Source organism: Parasteatoda tepidariorum, chromosome 1 (genome assembly GCF_043381705.1).
Source record: "Parasteatoda tepidariorum isolate YZ-2023 chromosome 1, CAS_Ptep_4.0, whole genome shotgun sequence".
NCBI classification, from domain to species: Eukaryota; Metazoa; Arthropoda; class Arachnida; order Araneae; family Theridiidae; genus Parasteatoda; species Parasteatoda tepidariorum.
The window spans coordinates 29,242,278-29,265,632 of record NC_092204.1 but is presented as its reverse complement, the minus strand read 5'-3'; the positions used below and the strand labels follow the sequence as shown (position 1 = coordinate 29,265,632).

The 23,355-nt window shown below is 27.7% G+C and overlaps 1 protein-coding gene across 1 annotated transcript; it reads left to right on the top strand.

Annotated features, from left to right (window-relative positions):
• Positions 1–2,307: 2,307 nt before the first annotated feature.
• On the top strand, positions 2,308–19,507 carry LOC107448553 (uncharacterized; the record flags this gene model as incomplete). The annotated part of the gene is given in 8 exon segments (XM_043040268.2): positions 2,308–2,424; positions 7,648–7,771; positions 10,102–10,231; positions 11,767–11,820; positions 13,779–13,848; positions 15,042–15,092; positions 17,022–17,072; positions 19,219–19,507. Coding segments are annotated over 8 exon segments (729 nt in total). The 3' UTR covers positions 19,393–19,507.
• Between the last annotated feature and the right edge of the window lie 3,848 nt (positions 19,508–23,355).

The window sequence follows — 23,355 nt, the reverse complement described above, 5'->3', positions numbered from 1 at the left end:
TTTTTTTTTTTTATTACTTTGAAACAGTTTTATTCACAATAGCATTAAATTTAAAAATACAACTTTGCGTAGAATTTCTGATTATAAGTGGATTCAATATGGCAGAGGTACATCGTAATCGACAATTTAATTAGTTTTTTTAAAAAAATCGAAAATTTCCCTAGCTTTAAGAAATTTGAATGAGGCAATCAATATTAACATTTTGTACCTGGTCACCACTGGAAAAAACATTAAGAAATTGGAAAAAATTTTCAAATTCAGTTCTAAATTTAATTTATTTAAAAGCTTTTCACATTTGTCTTTTTTTTAAAAAAAGGAAAGAAAATAACTTTTTATGTTATTTTAGTTTTGTACAAAAATTTAAAATCAATTTATCATATAATCTAAGACTCAGTTTGAGTATTCCAGGTGTACCCTGGAATTTCGCACTTTCTGTATTATCCTTCCGGGTCTAAATATTAGGAGCAGTGCCTCTATTTTTTCTGAGAATATTGTGGAATTCTGTGTTTCTTAAGACCATTGGTTCTCAGACTTTTGCTAATCAAAAACTTATAATCTGAAGAAATTTTCACAGGATTCAGCAATTTAAAAGTCAAATTTAAATTTTTTAAAATTCCCTTTAACAAGAATTTACATACATGTTATTCTTCCGCCAATGAGCAGAAATCCAATTTGAATTGCGCTAGAGGGCATTATGAGATTGGAAATGCGCTGGAATACACTAATATTGCGATTCTTATTCTCGCTGTTCAAATATCAAGCATCGATTTAAGTATTTTCTTGATTTAAAAGTTACATGTTGTAATTCGTATTCACATGATTTAAAAATCCGAAGTAGCGATTTGTATTTACTCGTTATTAAAATCAATTTTGTGATTTGTATTCACATGAATTTAAAATCCAATGTTACAATTTGTATTCATACATTTTCGAAGTCCAATATTCCAATTTGTATACATGCGTTTGTAATATCAAAATCGATTTTCGTTTTTTTTCCGTGATTTAAAACTATGCATTGCGATTCGTTGTTTGTATACACGTTTTTAAAATCCAATTCATATTCACATTAATAAAATTCAATTTCACGATTCATATTCACGCAATTTCAAAAATCCAACATCTAGACTTTTGTAAGAATTAAGATTTTCTTAAATTAGTTACTATAAAGGGTGATATTCTTCATTTGTAGGTAATTAAACAATAAATCTTATTTCAAAAAATTATGTTAAATACGAATCATGTATAGTATATATATTGGTATCTTAAAATCGATTTTTTACACTAAAATTTTTTAGGGTTTTTCACTTTGTGTCAAAATTACCCCTCTTATTCACACTCAACAATAATTATAAAAATTAGTATACTATTTGTAATTGTGAATTCAACATGTGATTAGTAATAGATTGTTTGCTTAGTGTGTGATCTATTAATTAAGTAATATTAATTGCAAATACAATTTAAATTCTTCATTTATATAAAATATTTAATTACTACTGTTCTTTTAATTTTTTAAATTCCATTATTTTTTTATTTCCAATTGTTGCTTTATAGGTTTCCCTTTATTTAAAAGTGATGTATTAATTATCTTGGGTATCAATACTATTATTTAAACTAGATTGTAAATATAAACTATATTACAAAAGTTTTTTAATATGAGATCTTATTTTTTGAAAAAGAGCTTCTTCCACTTGGGTTGGCAGAATTCTATTCCTTCTGTGATGGTTTTTCCTACTCTAGAAGAAACCTGCCATATTTAGATGCAGTAAAGGGGAAAAAATTTCTAGTAGTACTTTAATTAAGTCAGAAAACATTATTTTAAAAATTCTTATTTATAATATTTAAATTTATTTAGTTTGAATACAAATTTACTACCGTTTCACGTCACCTTCACAAATTTAACTTTAGTAAGAACGGTAGTTTCACAAAATTTTAATAAAGCAAGTTCTAAGCTTCTCCTCTCCTCTTAAAATTTTGTTTTTGTATGACCTAGTTGAAAATGTTCTCATTATGGAAATAACTTGTAGTGCCAGTACTGTTAAATGCATGTTTTTATTAAATTCAAGTTGAAAGGTTTTTATGAATTTTTAAATTTGGATATAATTTTAAGCCCAAAATTTTACAATAGCAAAATTAATTTTGAATATATGGGAAAAAACATATCGAAACTTACCAGTCATAAATGATTTTTATTTGTAGTGACCCCATTTTGAAAATATATTCTTACTTTACCATATTTTTGTGTCAATTTTTAATATATTTTTTATTTACACAAATTATGTCTAAATTTTCACAAAATAGGTACTGCTCAAAAAAAAAAAAAAAAAAATCTAGACAGACCCTTGGAATATAATGTCTGAAAGAAAATACATACATCCTCAAGCTCTCCAGAAAATGATAGTAACGAAAAGAAAACAAGTATCAGAGGTAAAGTTTTGTTTATTACCAGTCACTCATTCTAAAGCATAAAATTTCTTCATAATGTTCTTCCTTGATCACACTTTTATATTTATCTTAAATGTGGTACTACAGATTTAAAACCACATTAAATGATTTGCAGAGTTTTACTAGAGTCACATACAACTTGAATCATTCTTTCAATATGACAAAAGAAAATGTTGTTTTACAGCTTATCTTATTTACACTATAATAGTATGTACAGCACATACTATTGATCTTTTTTTACTTTTGATCTAATAGTCTAGGGGTGCACAACCTTTTTGAGTGAAGGGCCACTTGCACAGCAGGTTGGCTAACGAAGGGCCGCACGTGTATTTAGTCATGTTAATGACAATTTAAACATTAGCATTCCATTTTTTTTTATCAATAAACTTAGTAATATCAATAACTTAGTAGTGTTCCATTATTAGAATTCATTCAAAAATAAAAAAACTTATGTAAATCATAATTATAGTAGTATACACTGCAAGTATTGTATACTACTATAATTATGATNAATAAATAAACATTGAAGAAAAGAATTTTTTTTTTTTATCATATCATGCAATACAAAAATTCATTTTAGAATTTAATTCTAATAAATAAAAAAAGAACTGCAATGCCCACAGAATGAAAGTAAGAAGAAGTTTAGTCATATTTAAGTATTATAAATTCAAATTAAATATTTTAATTGAAGAAAATTTATAGGTTTGAAACAAAAGCCTAAAATAAAAAAACTGTGATATTTCAAAATAAAATTCAATGCTTATTTTGTAATGTACTTTATTATTTTATTTTATTAATTATTAGATTTTTTTGTATCGTAAACATTTTTCTTTTTTATCGAAAAAGATCACTTAAGCAACAAAAAATTGAAATCCAAACTACAAACAGTGAGCAGTTTAAAAATTCACGTTTTCCGCCATTTTATGAATTTCTCAAGTTGCAATAACATTGCATTTAAATTAGGGAGGGATGTAACGAGTATTTGGCCCTTCTGTGAAAAATTCAGTTGGTTGAATGATCAGTCAAATATTTGGCAGAATATTTTTTAGAAATGTATTTTTCTAAGTTTTTTTTATTTTTGAATTTTTATAGATATTACTTTTTTTTTTAAAATTATAATCAGACAAGTCAATTTTGTCATTTTTTCGATACTTTGAGAATTGAGAAGGATTTTTTTCCATTTTTGCTGTTTTTATTATAAACCCAGCATTTTAACAGAACGTCTCATACTATTAATTTATTATCATTCTTTCCCTGTACTGTAATATAAATAACCAGTAACATAGAAAAGTGTGATTTTCAGTATTATAGTTTTGTTTCAGGAACTAAGAAAAATTTGTTTTTTCTGTTTTTCTTTTTTTAGGCATTTTTATTATAACTCAGCATTTTTTTAAAAAATAAAGTTACTAATAAAGTTTATATTATAGCAATTTTTTTTCTTCTAAAATTATGGCAATGAGAAAAATTTAAATTGAGATTTTCGGCATAAGTTTTTCATTTTAAAAATTAAGAACGTTTTTTCTATCTTTTTATTTTCTTTAAATAAAAAAATAAAAAATTTTAGGCGTTTTCATTATAATGCAGTAATTTTTAATAGCATTTTTGATGACTTAATTCTTTTTTCTTGGCTTTTTCTGGTAATTGAAAAACTGAGATGTTCAGCTTTAAAAAAAATTTTCAAAAATTAGGATTTTTATGTTCTCTGTTTTGCTTTTCGACATTTTCAAAAACTTTCTTGATTGACAAAAACGTTCTTTGTAGAGTTAATTTATGAATACGTTTTTGCAGGAAATATTATTCTGAGTCATTAAAATTTTAGTTTCAGTGTTTAGTAGCAGTAAAAGATTTTGCTATTTGGTCCCAAGTGTACGGCGTTCAGTCGATTTTTCTCTTCTTCTTTTTTTTGCTGAATGTTTAGTTTTTGACCAAATTACAATTCATTACCACATTCGACCAAATCATATTATAATAACGAAGGAAAAATAACTAGGATTTACATAAATTTGTACCGAAATACCGTATCAAAAAGTGATTATTTAATTGCGCGATTAACAATCACACACGTCTAGCACGTGTCGTAATAACATCATAGTTAAATAACGGGATCGTCAAAATCATGTTGAAAAGTATAAAAATAATTGAGAAAAAATATATTTATGCTGAACTCAGCACGAATAAAGCGTGTCAAATGCATGATTTAAAATTTGCATGTCGTAATAGAATAATTGGAATTTTTTATAATACGTGGGAACGCATAGCAATAACTGCCAAAAAAAATTTTTGAAAAAAAGAAAGAATTGCAAAAAAAAAAAAAAAGATAAAAAATTTAAGATGAAATCGTCACAAATAAAGTGCACGAAAAGTGATTATTTAAATTTGCGATCTGAAAATCGCGTCGTAATAAAAATTCGGGATTTTCGAAATCATGTAGAAAAGCGAAAACAACTGTTTAAAAAAAATCATTTATATTTACTATAAAATCGGCTTAAAGAAAGCGCGTTAAACGTACATTTACTAAAGAATCTGTTAAAATTGATTGCGTCAAAAGTGTTACTCTATAAATGTCTTATACGATCGGTGCTTACATATGCATGTGAGACCTGGACAATGACCCGTGGAGATGAAAATATGATAGCTAGTTTTGAGAGAAAAATACTGCGAAGCATTTTTGGTGGAATAAATAAAAATGGCACCTGGTTTAGAAGATCAAATACGGAACTCTACAAAGCATATAAAGAACCTGATGTCATTAAATTTATCAAAATTCAAAGGATTAAATGGGCAGGCCACATTATAAGAATGGAGGATAGCAGGACAACCAGAAACGTTTTCTGTGCCAGGCCAACAGGTACAAGAAAAAGAGGACGACCAAACCTAAGATTTTTAGACTGCCTTGAAAAGGACCTACACATTTTAAAGATAATTAACTGGAGAACCTTGACTAAGGGAAGAATGTCTTGGGCCGCACTTCAGTAGTCGAAGGGCCGCATTTGGGCCATGAGTTTTGCACCCCTATAATAGTCGTATTTTCACATACTACAAAACTCTCTTAATAGCTCAAAGATGTGACCTAAATTATACTAATTAACCCCTTAACACACAGATTTTTTGTACAAAAACTGGCCCAAAAAATCAAAAAAAAATTTATGTAAAAAAAACACACTTTAGAAAGAAAAAAAATTTGTGGATTGTCCTTTTGTTCCATGGAAAAAGGCTATATTCAGAGGTGCCAACTGCTCCGGACACGCCAAAATAATCCTAAAATAACTACAAAGTAAATTTTGCAAATATTTGACTATTTTTGCTTGCTTTTTAAAAGGTATAGCATGGCATAAGTACTATAAAGTGGTGAATTATATAAGCCTACGAATTATTAAGAAATAGTGGTGGATAAAAGTCTACTGAATCACAATTTATAAACTACCACTTTGAAATATATATTTGCTGTCCAGAGCAAGTTGGCATCTCTGTGTATTTTATTCTTGAATAAATAAGTGTTATAGCTTACAATGCTATGTAAATGATAAATATCAATAAAACGATTTTTTTTTCTTAGCTTTCACATTGTTATTTTCAATTCTCGATTATATTTGAGTGTGAAAAATTATAGCAGTCTGAAATACAATGCCGCTCGAATTATCTCAAGTGTGCACGGTTTGACCTGTTTATCGCGTTTGAATTGACTCGAGCGCACAAGTTAAAGGGTTAATTAGCACCGACAATATTTTAAGTTACAAAATCAGACACAAAATGTACTTTTTCTGAGTAAACATACCTTTTTTTCATCAGATTTGGATTTTTGACCCTAGAAATGTAAGGGGTAGCTACAATCTTTTAAATATGGTTGCAATAGTTTGTTCAGGAGAGCGGTGCAAAGTAATTTGAACCAGTTAATTTTAGTTTTTGTTTATTTCGTCATATCAAAAAAGAATTTCACTCAATTATAAAATTAGTTTGTTCAAAAATAATAAAATTCAAAAAAAAAATTTTTAATAGTTATTTTTGTTTTTCTTATTTTATTTAATTGTTGAATTGTACAGTTTGAAAATTTTTACACTATTTTAAGGAATGTTATTTTATGTAAAATTTGTAGTTTGATGACTTTTAAAATTCGATTTCTTAGAAGCAATTTGACAGATTTCGTTCAAAATTTCTCTTTTGCCATATAAAATTGCATGCTTTAAAATTATATAAAAAATTTCATGCCTTACATTTCAAACAATTAAGACTATTATTAAATGAAATAAATAATTATTAAATTATTTTTTGCATGGAATTATCTTTGGATAAACAAATTTTATAATTTTGTGTAAAAATGTTTCCTTCTGCTAAAATATTTCTCGAAATATGACGAAATACTCCAGAAAGGGGATTGCAGCTACATCAGAAATCCGAATCTGTAAAAGGAAGGATGTTTATTCAACAAAAATACATATTTCTGTCTGATTTTGTAATATAAAATATCGTCTGCAGTAATTAATTAGCATATTTGAGGTCTCCCCCTCAATCAATTAAGATTAAGTTCTAATTCGTGTAAATCATATCATTAGATCTAAAGTTATTCAGAATGTTTAGCTCATTTTTTTTTTTTTTTTTTTTTTTTTTTTTTTTTTTTTTTTTTTTTTTTTTGTGCATTGTACATCATACAGCTTTGGCATGTTATGAACATAAAATCATTTATTTTTATCAATTTTCTTTATAATATTGCAAAAACTAGAAATGTTTTTTGTTATAAATTGTTCAGATTTAATTTTTTTTTTTTCTTCAAAAAATATTACTTCAAGTCTAGACCTTATTTAACGGAAATAAAGACAGAGACAATTGTCCTAGAACCTCATCAAAAACTCTTCACAAAAAAAACTTATTAGTGTCTTTGAATTAGTTTTTTAGAAGAAAATCACAAAGAATTTCTTTAGTTACATACAAGAAAATACAAAAACTAAAATTTTAAACTGAGGTTCCGCAATAAGCTTTGTCCTGGTCTGGGGTAAAATCATTGCTCAGTCATGCCTTAAGTTTCAAGATGGAAAAGATTTGTGAGGTTTTGAGTGTCACTTTGTGAATCTGCCTGTGATTCTCTGTTATGATCACTGTTTCAAAATGTGCATATTCTATGTGTTAAATTATATGATGTTATTTGTATATGTTATGATAGAAAAAATGCTCTTGATTTATTTTTTAATTACTGCAATTTTTTCTCACCAGCTTCAAGAACAATGTAAAGAGCATGGAATCAAAACAAGGAGTAGGAATACTATTGAAGATTTGAATTTACAATATTTGAATTTAAAAGCTGAAAATAAAGTGCTGAAAAATAGTAATCCGAATGGTATAAAACTGTTACCTTCTCATTTCTTACATTTTTTTTAATTATTTTTTTTAGGTATTGCTTATAAGTATGAAAACTTTCTTTCTTAGTCAATAGCAGGGGTTTTTATCTGCATAGCATTTTTTAAAATTGCTTAACGGTGCATATTTTAAATTTTCGTTTTTTATAAACCCTTAAAGGGACTTTTTTCATTGGGTGCTTTTAAAAAGCTCTTAATTTCCCCTTTTCCAAAATAAGATTTTTTCTTTATCGTAGCGATGCACAACCTGCGGCCCGCCATCCCTGGATTTTTTGGTCTGCGGCAGCAACCTGAACAAAATTAGAAAAAAAAATAATTTTTTTTTTTTAAAGAAAATTTGAAATTGTGCCGCTTAAATTTTTGACACACCCAATCTCGATCAATGTAGTTTTTCAATGGTTAACCAGGGTTCCCACAGGTCAGGGAAAACCTGAAATTTTCAGAGAATTTCATTTTAGCTCTAAAAAATCAGGTAAAGCTGCAATTTTTTTATGAAAACCTAGAATATTCCTTTAGCATACCTGGTAATTGTCCGTAACAGTAATCAATTATTGAGATTCGAATTAAATAATTCTAACATTAAGTAGAATTATTTCTTGTAAAAATTTCACATTTTAGTCAAACTGAAATGTTCTCATTTTCATTTAATGATATTTTTTTACTCAGAAAATCTAATATTTCACGTTGCAAATAAAAAAATCAAAGTTTTCTGATGAAAATATGGTCTCAATTTTCATTGAAATTTACTTGGAAAAGTAATGGATTTTTTTTCTTATTTCTAAAATTAAGTGGGAACCCTGTTAATGCTTTGGATTTGTGCTTAGTTTTGAAAATCCCAATATTTTTAATACGGGATTGTTACGATACATGAATTTCAGTAATTACTTTTGACACTCTTCGTGTGTGTCGATCTCATCATAAATCCAATTACTTTTCATTCGGTAGTTATTGCTACCTAATAGCAAAAGAACATTTTATTTCTCTTGTTAATTTCATTGTTGGTGAAGAACCATCGTCTCCATCACTGGCAAGCTAATGACTTTCCTGCACTCTTCTATTCATGAAACATCCTTGTATCCATATTTGTTATGAATGAAAAATAATGTATTTCCAGAAAACAGTGAAATAACTAAAATGTGGTAGGTTTTTTTTGTGACATTTTTATGAAAATGGGAAAAAATAGAGTGTATAAAAGTTTAATGCAAGACCTGTTAAATTATAATGTTGCATAAAAGGTGTGATAACCCCTGCATTGCTTCCAAATGGGAGATTTGGTGGGTCTGCAACTAAAAAGATATTTGTTAGAAATGTGGTAATATGATCCTAAATATAGTAATCATTGTGCATTATAATTTGTAGATTCAATTATGAACTCTCAAGAGAAATTTATCATAATAACCCTTTTATTTATTGTCATATTTATTATATGAGAATAAGTTTGCTTATCTAAATAAAACAAAATTAACTGCAATAATACATTGAAAACTAGCCATCTGTTCATGCTGACTGTTTTCTTTCTCTCTGTCTCACACAATACTCACTGATAGCTCATAATCACTTACCACAAAGACTCAAACTCAAAAAATATTTATTTTTCTCCATAAACATGGTAGGCACCAGAGATCGTAGATCTCTATTGCGTTCACAATACTGCTCGCTAATTAATAGCACAAAACTGAACTTACTCATTCTTTCTCTATACTCTAGTTACGAAAAACATACCTAGATGGCATTGCTCAGAATACTGACTGCTTTTTTGTTTAACTTAACTTTTGATAGAATTTAAGAGAGACCAAAAGTGCATAAAAAATGTCACTTTCTATAAACACGAATTAGGTTTTGCAGCAAACTAAACTGGAGACAAACACTCTAGTTTAAAAATTAGTGGCAACTATATTTAGAAATGTAAGAGATTATCTGAATATTTAAAAAAAAAAATAGGAGTGCTCTGGTTAAATTTGTTTTGCTATTGCGTTTGTTAATGAAAATCTACTTCTCTGTGGCTTTATATTCAGCTGTACAAACTTGCAGTTCTGTGTTCACTCTGATGCCTTACCATCGAATCCACGATATAAGTATTTAAAGTGGATGTTAGAGGATTGGGAATCTGGCCGTTCCTTCTAACTCACTGCTTTTATGTTTCGAGAGATTTATATATTTTAAATTTGTTGCAATTTATTAATGTTTCTTTGATAAACAATCTTCTTTCAAATTTAAGAAACTTATATCATAAAATTTTTAGACTGCCACATTCTGAATGAATAATTTCTTAGAATATCTTGAAACAAACCATAAAATATGTTTGTTGCAGTCATTCCTAGGTGCAAAACACTGCTGTTTGAGTGGGTTCATCAAAAACTGCAAGAGGATGTCAAAAATTTGGAAGAATTACTTTCATTTCAAAAGGATATGAAGAAAATAACTCTTGAAAAAGAATCAGAGTAAGTGTTCATTCATTGATTTAACAAGTATAAAGAATTTTTAAAAAAGAAGTTGGAAAAATTCTGTTCTTACGTGTATAACTTAGACTTGTCGATGAATTTTACTTGAACTTCTTGAAACCATTTTATTAAAGTTGTCTCATGAAAAGCATTTGGCAGTGTGTGAGCATTTCACTACCCCCATAAGAGTTTTTTTTAAAAAAAAAAAAGGAAGCGAAAACATGCACATTTTAATTCAAAATGTTCAAACTATTTGTAAATTTTATTCAATTGTTAAAATCGTTTCCTTTTATCCTGATCCCAGCCTGGGCCAATCAACTGTTTTGCTGCCCAATATCAACATAAACCTAATACCTCCAAATAAAATTATGTATAGACTTCATTTTATCTGGAGCAAACAACGAGGTGCTGTCTATCCCCATGCAAGCACTCTTATTTTATTCATTTATTGTGATACTGATCGTTACCCATCTGCATACAAAAACAGATGACACTTCTCTTTCTTGCTAAATTAGAAGGGGTTCTTTTCTTGTCTTGTATAAGACACCCCAAACTATTACAAGCAACAGTACTACTTTACAGGAGTATCCTGATATCCTTAGATTTTGTTTTCACCAATTATGAGTTTCTCCAGGAGAAGAGAGGATCATGTGCCAAAAACAAGGTGAATTTTGCAGGTGCCTTCGCATTACCAGAGGTCCCATCATAGCTTGTGACACATTGGAGAATAATTAAATTAATTTCATCGTTAAAATTTTATTAAAGTGACAGTAAATAAGATAGTGAAATCCCTCATCTGTCTTGTTATAAAAACGACAAGTAAGATGAAGTAATGGATAAGCAATAATCATGCGACTATAGGGTGCCAACAGTTGAAAAAAAAATAGGATTATTGCCATGACCAATGAGCTGCAAGGACTCTGAACTGTCATTAAGGATCAGGGATCAATTCTTAAGGGCAATTTGAAGTAGAGCTGAAAACAACAGGCAAGCCACATAGTGAGCAAAAAAATGGCGACTCAAATAAACCAGTCACTTTTTTCCATCTTTTGCTTTAAATCTTTCCCAATTTTTGATGCCAGATGCTTCTGCAAATATAAAATAAATGAATCACTTGTCCTGTCCGCGGGAAAGTCTTATTATAAATTTTTAACGCTTTTATGTTATTCAACTTATTTTTGTAAAAAAGAACTGACATTTCATTTTTACTGAAGTTTTCTTACACTTTTCTGGATTCTATGTTAAGGACTGAACAGTTAATTCCATTGAGGAAACAAACACAGAAAAATATTTCAGCATATTTTAATATCTGCATATAATAATATAACCTTTGAATGATAGTAGTACCTCACCCATTCAACCTTAGAAATTTCTCTTTTTTAATTTTACAATAATTAAAAATGTAACTTAACATATTCTCTCTACTAAGTTCCTAAAATGTTTGTTGTATCACATTACATAGTGTAGAGATATATACTATTATTCAATTGTGCATCATTCAAATCTTTCTCATTTTCATTGTTTATTTATTTCAGGTTAAAGAAAATATGTCAGGAAGACACTCACCAATTTTCGAAGGAATTTGAGGAGTAAGATCATTTTTATATTTTACTATTTGTTAAAATGCCCAGGCTAAGTATCAAATGATCATATATTTCTGGTTCATTCATTTTACAAAACTTGCCTTGTCACCCCTTACACAAGCTCTAAAACAGCACTATTAATTTCAAAAAGGTTTACATTTTAATTACCAAAAAAATTTCAATTGAATCATCTCAAGAATTGAATACGCTTCATTCTCAATTTGAAATCCCCTCGACCCTTGTTGCTTTGCTTTATTTTATGAGTTTGATGTAACATTAATACTTATGTCATATTTTCATGTATTTAAGGATTCATAATTACAACTGAAAAAAAAGGTGAAAATTTATGCTTAGTGACTAATTACAGAGCTGATTGTGCTCCGGAAAAAATCCAGGTTTCCAGAGTTTTTGCTAATTGCGATCCAAGGTCCAGAAGTTTCAAGAAATCATTGATTATATTTATGTATAAAAATTCTTTTATATTTTATTTAGAAATATTAGAACTAGAATTTATATTTGGCATATTTTTCATTTGTAAATTTTTTTCTGGTAGAATAATAAATGTGATTAGAGATAAAGGTAAATTTATACATAATTATTCATTTAAATTATGCTGCATATAATTTATTTAGAATCTCATGTTTTGAAAATATCAATGACTGAAATTTATAAAAACATAAATTTTTTGAAATGCGTCATTAATGAATGTGTCAGAAAAATTCTCTCAAAATATATGTACTACATACATTTGATCTTCTTACCCGTGAACTTGAATTTATGTTGCAAAAAATGTTAAAAATAAAGGTATTTTGAAGATTACATGAATGTGTGTTGATTGTAAAAATAAAAATAAGAAAACAAACTTATTTTTATTGTAATTAAAAGAAAATGTGTGATTATGATGATAAGCCTCAATCATCTGAAAATGTCAATTATCCAAAATGTTCTTGGTTTTGTTTATTTCTAATAATCTAGATTTTGCATTGTACCAAAATGCATTTCATATTTCTTCTCTGTTTTCAACTGAGCTATGTCTGACTGCTATTTAATCCATGATTTAGTTTTCAAACATTTTATTAAATATAGTTTATCATCACTTTCTTTTTATGCATTTTTAAGAAATATGTTCTGCAGTTGAGAATTTTTTTTTTTCTGCATTTATATTATTCATATAATGTACTGTGTCAATTACTTAAGTTCCCAGAAAATATTTTAAATTTACTATTTTTTCATAAGAATTCATAATAATTTTAAAAGATTTAATGTTAAGGTACTATTCATTTTAGTCTATCTTGTCTTATGACAAGATATTTTATATCTGTCTGTTAATTAATTTATTATGTTCATTTAACCTAACACCTATGGATAGCACAATCTTCTGCCCTTAAATAGTTTTTTTATAGCTTTACCTATGTTTCAAATTTATTTTAATGAATTATACTGAACTCTGAAATTATAGCACATTACCTCTAAATATTGAAGCGCTAATTTAGTTGTTTAAAGATTTAAATCTTTTATTATTTTTAAGGAAATTTCCTTTAACTAAAACATGTTTTAAAAAGATGCAATTCACAGATTTATTAAAAATTTAACCATGCAAGTAATTTATGTAAAAAAAAAATAAATAAAGAATGAAATTAATTGGTACTTATTTGTTTTGGTGTCTAAAAACCTATCACCACTATACCAGTAGAGCCTATTATCACAATTAAGAAGGAATCAATGGTATCAATTATAATTTGGCAATTTTTTTATGGTCTCAAAACAAAGAAGTACCAATTATTCACTATAGAAAATCCAAAACCTGCTATAATAGAGAAGACAAAGTGAACAATGTTTCTTAAATTGGAAGACAAAATAATATAGAAAATGAATTAATTCTGATTCCCTAAAAACCAAGTTCTGCCAAAAAGATTATGCACCATTATGCTACATATTCTTTATCTAATGCTATATATTTCTAGTGCGAAAGAAACTGAAAACTTCAGGTCTGAGATTCTGATATATTTACATGAAAAACTGATCCGTAGGATGGTGAGTAAGCATACAGTTATACTGGAATATAAGAATAATTTATTTAGTTAATTAAAAATATTTCTTTTAGTCCCTCTTTCTAAATAATCATTTGCTCCATCGCCCTTCAGCAGAAAATTTCCATTCACCAAAAATTAGTGGTTGTTAGAGCTCAAAAAATCTCAAAATTTTCTGCCAGGTTGGTTAGTCTACAAAATACTTGTCCAAACATCTTTTTTAATTAGCATTTATGAAAGCATATAAATGTACTTATTAATATAATAGTGAAAAATGGCATCCACAACATTATATATTCATCCACACTTTTATATTAGATATAAATCAGAAGCTATTGGTATATTGGGTGTAAATCGTTGACAGATAAGAATGGGTATTACAGTCAACCCTCTATATAATTATCCCTGAAGACAATACAAAAATAGATATCACAATGTGAGGTTGCTGCATAGTGAATGTACGAAACCGTAGCTAATATTTACACATAAATACTGGATTTGTTTTAACAAAAACATTTTTCTCCTATCGACTTCCTTCAAAATTTATAATTTCTATTTTAAGCATAGGGTGATACACTGGTTACGATATGATAACATTTTTGCTGAATAATAAATGTCCAGAAAACTTCAAAGTCTAAGAAAAACTGAAATCAAGTAGAATGTTTTAACTCCAAAACAAATCACCTAAAAAAGAAGAAGCTCATATGATGTTAAGAATAGCTGACCTAATCTGCATTGTTATTTGCGTTATTAAACTTAACATTTTTTTATATCTAATTTTAATAAAAAAATGTTTTTGCAAGCTAATAAAGTTATGGAATTGTAAAGTGTTAAAGTTGGGAAACCAAGATAGTTTTGGCACAGGGGTCAATGCAGGTATCAGCTTGTAGACAAGAAAAAATAAACAATCTGCAATAAATAGTGAACATCAGAATTTATTTTGTGATACGATTTGAAATCAGGGGGGGGGGAATACAATAGTTTGCCCTAAAATGAAATAGTAATTAACTCATGGCTTATGTTTGCTAAATAACTTTTTGTATTAAGATTTTAAAACTTTTTTTTTTTTTTTTTTAAGATATCATTACTTTTTTTAATAAGTAATATTCTTCATATTAAAACCAAACAATTACTATTTATCTCTGAATGTATTTTTATTAGCTTTTTCCTCAATGTATATTTATTTCTTTTCTTTAGAGAAGAATTACTAGAGAATATTTTCCTGCTGTCGCTATTAATCAAAGACAGGTACTTATGTTTTTGTTTTGGCTTTGCTGAGTTTTTAACTGAAACATATTGATTATAATGAAAATTTTAAGAAATATTGACATTGTATTATAGTAGTTAAAAAATGTGTTCTGTCTAATGTTCAAAGTAGTGATTTTCTTTTTTAAATTTGCCTTTTTATGATTTTATTTGCCAAAACAATAATTATACAGGGTTTGTAGTTGTCCTAATATTCCTGATTAAAAATGAATCCTTATTGTTACTGATTTTTTTGCTTTTCCTCCTGATATTTCTGATTTTTGTATGGAACGTACCATTTAAACTAAAACACAATTTTATAAGAATCGTTTGGATATTTTTTTCTAAAAAAAATTCTTTCACTAGAAAAGACATGAGAAATGGCACCCATCAATGTCAAAACTAGCATGTTTTTATTCCTTTTCCCCTCAGCTGAACGAATGATTGCTAAATCAAGATAAGAACAAAAATTTTCGTATACAACCCCACTCTTCTTACAGAATCGTTTTCTATTTTGTCATTTTACACCGCTTTTCATCATTAACTGGTCATTAGCACCTCCTTGGCAGAATCGTGGATTCTTACAGAAAGATTTTTCCTTTGGGAAGTAAAAAAATTTTAGTTTTCTTTTCTGCAGAAATTTTCGTTTTGTTTTTTATGTGATTATTATTATTGATTCCCACATAATTTTTAAAATCCTATATTTTTAATACGATATTATTTATTACAGCTGAATCTCGAAATGAAAACATGCATTTAGTTTCTCCTTTTCGAAGAGTCTGATTCCCGTGATTTCATTCGTCAATCTTTTTTCTTTTTTTTTTTTGGTAGTTACTGCTATGAATTTCATAATTTTTTTAATGTGATGATGATTTACAAAATGAAAAAAATTTTTATTTTTAAAAGTATCTCACAGAAAGATAGTATTAGAGAGGCATGTCACAGGGATAGACATTTGACCCCAAAGTTATGCACAGCAGGTGGCTTTCACACATAATCATGAATAAGAGCAATTTTTTAAGTAAAAACTTTTTTCACTAATATAATAAGTTTCATTTTTTATTCATTCATTTTTTCTAATAAAATAAGTTCTGGTTTATAATGCTTTCATTATTTTAAAAATAATTTGGTACTAAAATACTAGAGCCTTATTGATATTTAAAAACAGAACATATCTTATTCATATTGACTGGGTCCAAATTATCTGAACCTCTCTAAATAACAATAGATATCAATAATTTGAACATGTATTTTTAAATTCATGATCCAATATTATTTTTTCAATCATGATTTGAATTTACCTGCAAACGATGTCACACATAGGTATATCATGATATTTGTTTTTGCCATAATTATTATACCCCTTATTATTATTTTTTTTTAATTCTGTTATCATGAAATAATATTTTCTTGTCTAGATAGTTATGTCAGGCATATAAGATACAATTCAAAAATGTTACTTTTTATACTATGAAACCATTGCAGTTTTTAAACTTTTTATCTTGAGTTTGATCTCATTCTATTCCACATAAAAATACACCATTTCTCTAGGTAGCATCATTTAAGTGTTTGCCTCTTTATCCTTTCTCACGCCACAAGTGCCCCCATGAAGCCCTGACATTTTTTACCATATACTAAGAAAAGGGTGCTCAACAGTTTGCTGTTGGGTAAACTTTAGATTAGTTGTGACAATTTTTGAATTATTTCTAAATGATTACTACAATGAAGAAAAGAGGGAGACTGCATATTGATACATAAGTAAAAGAAAAGTAATCACCTTTGGATAAAAATGGTTTATATATTATTTCTACTATAAAAGTTATTTTTTAATGAATGTTTTTAAAAATGTTTAAGATCTTTGAAAATTTTGAATTTAGTGTAAATTATATCGATTTATATATTTTTAGTACATTATTTATTATTATTTTTTAGGATATTGGGGATAGTTTAAAGCAAGGCAAAAGCTTGTTTTCAATTCTACAGGTATATTTTTTAGTATTCTATTATCATTACATTGTTATAACAACTTTATCATGTAACACAACTTTATGACAAAAATTTATCATTTTTATCAAATTATATTTAAGCACAAATATCTTTCGACTCTCAAATTAAAACTCAAGAACTGTGAAGATTCAGTCTACTCAATGCTTTTCTATAACCTTTAATTTATTATCTATTAAGTATCAAGGCAATGTTTTTGAATAACTTACTAGTCTAGAGTCACTAAACAGTTAAAATAAGATAAAAACATTTTAAAAGGTAAAATCTTAAACCATGATGCATAGGAAAAAATAAGTAAAATCAGATTACATTTAACTCATTAGTGTCTGTTAATAATAAGCAACCTCAACATTTGCTTGAAAAGTATTTAAATCAACCTGGACTGTATTCAATCACTGGTTGGATAAAACTTTAAATATGCAGCAAATTGTGAAATTTATTGAGTGATGAAAGTTGATTAGGTAATAATTCAGGGTAGATTTTATGAATTTAAATTATTTTTACAACTGGAAATGATTGAAGGAAACTTAATTTAATGTTGATAACTGGCTGTTCGATTTATCATTTTTTTATTGTTCATTTTTATCATATATATAAATTTGAAACTAATAGGCATGAAGATCTCAGCTAGCATCTGTCTATCAAAACTGCTAATTCTGTAATTAGGATTCTTTTACACTTGATAAGAGTAAACACATGTTGGGCATATGTAAAGCCTTTCTCCTAATTTAAAGAAAGCTCAAACTCACATACATAAATAGATTTATGTTTTGTGAAAAAACATATTTGTAGGTATTACTTAGTAAAGTGAAAAAGGAATTAATCGATTTAAAAATAAAATCATTCTTTACTATTAATTTCTGATATCCATTACCCTTATGAGCAATTTACAGAGCTGAGAAAATTTGCAACGGACATTTATATCTTTTAATATTCCTTATGACGTCAAGTCTGCCACCAGGGAGCGGTTAACGAATGTAGTTTGTTTTACATCATATATAAGAATTTGTAGATATTTTTAAATCAGAGATTATCATAATAGTTTACTTTTTATTAAACTGTTGGCATTGACATTATGTAAATTAAATTTAAAAGTTTAAATAGAATATTCACTTATACTTAAGTGCTTACTGCTTGTTGTTTTTCTGTTGATTTGTATTTTCAGTATGATAGTCTTGTAGTCATCATCATCCCGAGTTTAGGAGTGAGTTTTGATAGCCTCATTATCTTTGTATTTTATTTATCATTTAAGTAATGTTCTAGACAACGTAAATATCTAGTTTGGAATTTTGTAGCATTAACCTGACCTCCAGCAAATTTGTCCGTGCACACTTCTCGCAGTCAATGCGGGTTCTTGATGTATTATTTTCTCGTTATTAGAAACATGTGGCGTGTCAAGAAACCCGGTCAAAGTAAGCGTGATACAGTCTACAGTGATTTTGCTTGACTTTAGAAACTATGGGAACATTCAAATTTCTGAGTCCTTTTTTTTATTAAACATGGGTCCCTATTTAAAATAACATAAATCTTCTATTTTTATTCTTCAATGACTGCACACTGAGCTGAAATCACCAGAATTTAAGTTTGTTGTTTATTGCATTAGTGATTATCTTTTTTGTTAATATTTTTTTGTAGCAAGAGTTGTTTTTTTATTTTATTTTGAAAGTTTAATTTAGCCTACTTAAATCTGATGGCATCATATATATTTTTTTGTGCGATGGAAAATAACCAGTCCCAGAAGATGTTTCATACCTTTTTTTTATTTTTTCACATTCCTTCAACCATTTTTTGGTGTGTATAACATGCTATATTGCATAAAATAGACTCGCTGTTTAGAATAAAATTTCATCAGAAAAAGTGCTTCACAAAAACTACATTATAGTCCACATAAACTCTTTATTATTTTGCAGTTTTACTGTTTTTAGAGTTCACCATTCGAAACTTCACTATTTAAAATGTTTCTTGTTCGGTTCTTACGGTTAATTTACCCTAATTTTCAGAGAATTTCACTAAAAATAACAAAAATGAATATGTTAATGTAATATATTTTATAAATTTATTTAGTCAGTGTTGTTACAATAGATAATAAATTCATGAGATAATGTAGAATTTTTTTCCCTTTAAGGCATTATTTCCTGATTTAAAAGAGAATACTCTTAAACCAGATGAGTGGGAAAAAGTAGAAGGAACTTATATTAGGACATCTTATCCCCAGGAGTACCTGGAATTATTGCTCGCGAGTGAAATCGTTTACATCGATGACGAAAGACCCAATTTTATGAAAATTATGACAAAGTGAAATTATTCATTGGTGTAAAATTCATTTGTAAATATTTTTCATGTATGACAATTATTATTGAAGTGCAAGACTCTTGTAAAACTTCTTTTAGAATTAAAATTTTTGTAAATAAAAATCTCTTGTAAATTGCACCCTTTCTTTATGCCTGTTACCTACAATTGATTATATAGGAGAATCTTAAATGAGCATTTTTTAAACTTTTGATCACCGCTGCCATCCTTTATGTATTGGCTTGACTTTGTGGATCCCAAAGGTTTTGACTATTACTCCCAACATATGGCTGAGTGATGTAAGGGTTCCTTAATAATCCTAAAACTGTCTCTGCTATTTATAGACTTTTTTTTTTTTGGCTTTAAGAACAGCTAATTAAAAATATCACAATATACTTATTTCAAATAAATAATATTACTTAACTGCATTAATTAAAATTTTTAACGAGAAGGATGGTGTTGCATTTCTCTCACAAGTGCTATTATATCAAGTATAATATTTGAAATCTCATTTCCAGTTCTACGATTCCCAAATGGTATCTGTACTTACATTTAAGATAAAGAAGAATTGAAATGTTCCATCATATAAAGAAATATTTTGGAAAGACAACAGAGCTTACATTGAAAAAAATTTCTTGGAAATGACACAAAAAGTTTGGGACTTTTTCTCTGAAACCAATTTCGAAGCTCCATCTGAGGAAATTTCTATCAGCTGTTCTTCTGCTGATGTGACGCACACATCTACTGCAAATGGATCTTTAATAAAATTATGTTTTCTTTCATAGACAGGAGAATAACTTTCACTTAACTCAGCTTAAATTAGTAAGTGTTGTGCAATGCATTATGCCTTCTTAAGAGATCTTCCCCTAGTTAGAATGAAGAAAATCTTGGGAAATGCTTTAAAATTATAATCTGTCTTCAAAATTAGACAATGATCCTGCTTTTTAACCATCACGGCTAATTTGTCTTCAGCTTGAAAAACAGTAACATGTGCTTCCTGAAGATTCACCATGCATAATTGACCAAAAACTTCTGACAGAGATGCCAGTTTAGAAAATGAATTCAGTCAAAATTTTTACTCAGTGGGGAAAAGGTTTTCAAAAGAGAGAAAGAAATTAACCTCTAAAAAACTGTCAAACTTTACAAGTGGAATAAAAGTCAATATCAATCTTTTTATATTATCAATACTGCTCATTATGTCAACAGTATTGATCTAATGTATCTGAGAGCAAAATTGCTTCAATTCGATTTTCATAATGCTGAAAGTTGTCTCCTCATTTAGCTCCGTCTGTGCTTATGCCTCTACATTTTGCCCATTAAGAGTAATAAATTGATTTAAGATGTTAAGCATTTTTTCAGTTGTATGAATTACATTTGCGATGCGAAATAAAAATTGTGCTGCAGACAGAGCAATTTTTTATTGAAAAACAAATTTTAAAGAAAATGTCAAGAAGGACTGCTAAAAATTAATTTTTCATTTTGTGGCCATACGTTTAAATCCCTCTTTCCTGAATAGAATATGAGAAAAAATTTTCATCCCTCAAAAGAGCAGTAACGCTGAGCAGAGAGGGGTGTTAGGGTCAAAGGCATTCAGTTGAGTATAAAAGATCCTGCATATTTTACTTGTCTTTTAGTTGACAGTTGTTTCATCAATGATCTATTCGGACCTCTAAAGAAAGAATACTGTGTTATTCACATTTACAGGTTGTGAACAAGATTTCTTCCTATTGAAGTCCGGGCAGAAAAACCATTTGATGGCCCTTTAACCATCACCTTTGCAATGTGGTTTCTCAAAAAAAAAAAAACATTTTTATTTCTGAGAAAAAGAAATTTCTCTGGAAGGAGAATACAAGGGACCCTTTGTCACTCTGTCGCTATCCNTTGCCCCCCCCCCCCCAAAAAAAAGTATTGTTTCTAGTATTTTTCCAGTTCAGTCTGTGTAGACCTGTTTCATTTTGTACAAAAAAGTTTAGTTTAAGATTGAAGTCAAACTTTGAAACTAGGTATGAAATTGTTTTTGTTAAATAACATTGATATAAATTTACACATAACAAAATTTAATATATTTAAACTTTTTTTTTAATATTCTGAGTATTTTATTAGTTTTAAATATGTTTTACAAGAAGAGAAAAAAAAAAGACTAACAATCATAAATTTATGTTTCTGTTATCATCAATTTTTGGAAAATACTGACTATTGATTTTTCATTTCTAAGATTTAACAACCCTAATTTTTTTATTTTTAAAATTTATTGATTACGTTAATATTTTATATATTAATTACCTTTTTCTGCTGAGTGTTTAAAATGTGTCAAATATGAATACTAAACAAAATTAAGAATTACTAATTTATTTTGTATAAAGCTACTAGTGAACCTAAATTCAAAAATTTATATAATATTGGTACATTTTAAATTTGTCATAAAAATAAGCATTTTTAAAAATAAAAAAAATTTCAATTTATTGCTGTTCCATACCTGAAATACTATTAGTTAGTGTTGATCTTCCTGTTACAAAATATAAAAAGCTATTTAGTTATATGCTATGAAACAAATTTTGGAAATAATTTGTATTATATAAATTCTCTCATATTTGCCAAATTAGTGTTAGTATTTATGTTCTAAAATTTCAAGAAAAATGAGTAATTTTACATTTTCAATGCTGGAATATTTAATTTGTATTCAAATTGTATAAATTACTATTGTAGCTACGTTTTATTGTTATATCTATTATGATTACGGTTTATGCAATTAATTTCTGTACGTATTTCTGTTTCTCCATTTTTTCTGAATGTTTAAATATGGTTCCACTTAAATTATTTGTGATTTTCGGTTTTAAAATTTAAAGAGTAATTTAATGTGTAATTTTTTACTAAATGCTGAGGTTTTTTTAAATTGTAAAACTAATTATTCGCATTGGCTTTGTGGTTAAAGCACTGAGCTGTCCTAGTGAAGTAGGTTTATTAAGACTCGACTCCTGTGGCAGTTTGAAGTCTAAACAGCTTCAAATTGATAGATACCAGCTTTTCTGGGAAGTAAAGGTGGTCGGTGCATAATGATGACCACATTGTCTCGATCCTGTCGTTAACCTATATTAACCCCTGGTTCACAACAGACTGTTGGCAGGAATGTTTTATTTTATAACTAGTCTTTAAATTTTACTGATATATATATATATATATATACACATATGGTTTTTTCCCCTCCCACTTCATAAAAACATGCCCCAGTTTAAACAGGTAAAAATCATGAAACTGTTCTGTTAAAATGCTGCTAGTTTTAGCAAGTATTATTTTCCTATTCAAAATTTTTAAACTAATTTGCTTTTTAATATTGGAATGTGTTTAAAATAATTAGTTAAGCTTTATTTTTGCTTTGTGTTAATTAAATTGAGATTTTGTACAAATAGATTACTTAAATTTTTCAGTGGTTTTTACTATTGTATGTTTAAATTTGTGAAGTAGAAAAAAAGTTAAATACATTAAATTGAAAATTATTTTGAGAAAAAGAATATAAATAGCATTGGAGCTCCATGGCAGACTGATTTCCAATTGATGTAAATCATAATTCTGAAGGGGAAAAAAATCCATTATAAAACTAATGAACTGAATAAAATCTATTTTTCTAAAGTTTTTTTTTTAATAATAAAACCTTTTTTAATAGTGTACTGTAAGACCAGTAGGGGAGAAGGGGGTACAGTGGGTCAATTTTAAGATATTTAAATATAATTCTAAAAATGTTCTTAGAAAAGAATATCAAACTTATGCATTATGTTTTCTAATCTATTAGCTATCCTAATTAAATTTATTACAATTTAGCAAATTGTTTTTTTTACAATAAAAAGACATTTTTCTAGAGTACTACTTGTTGACCCACTGTGCCCCATAAAGGGGTACAGTGGGTCAACAAATGGGGTACACTGGGTCAACTAAAGAATTAACATCTAAGCATTTCATAGAACTAAAATAAAACAAA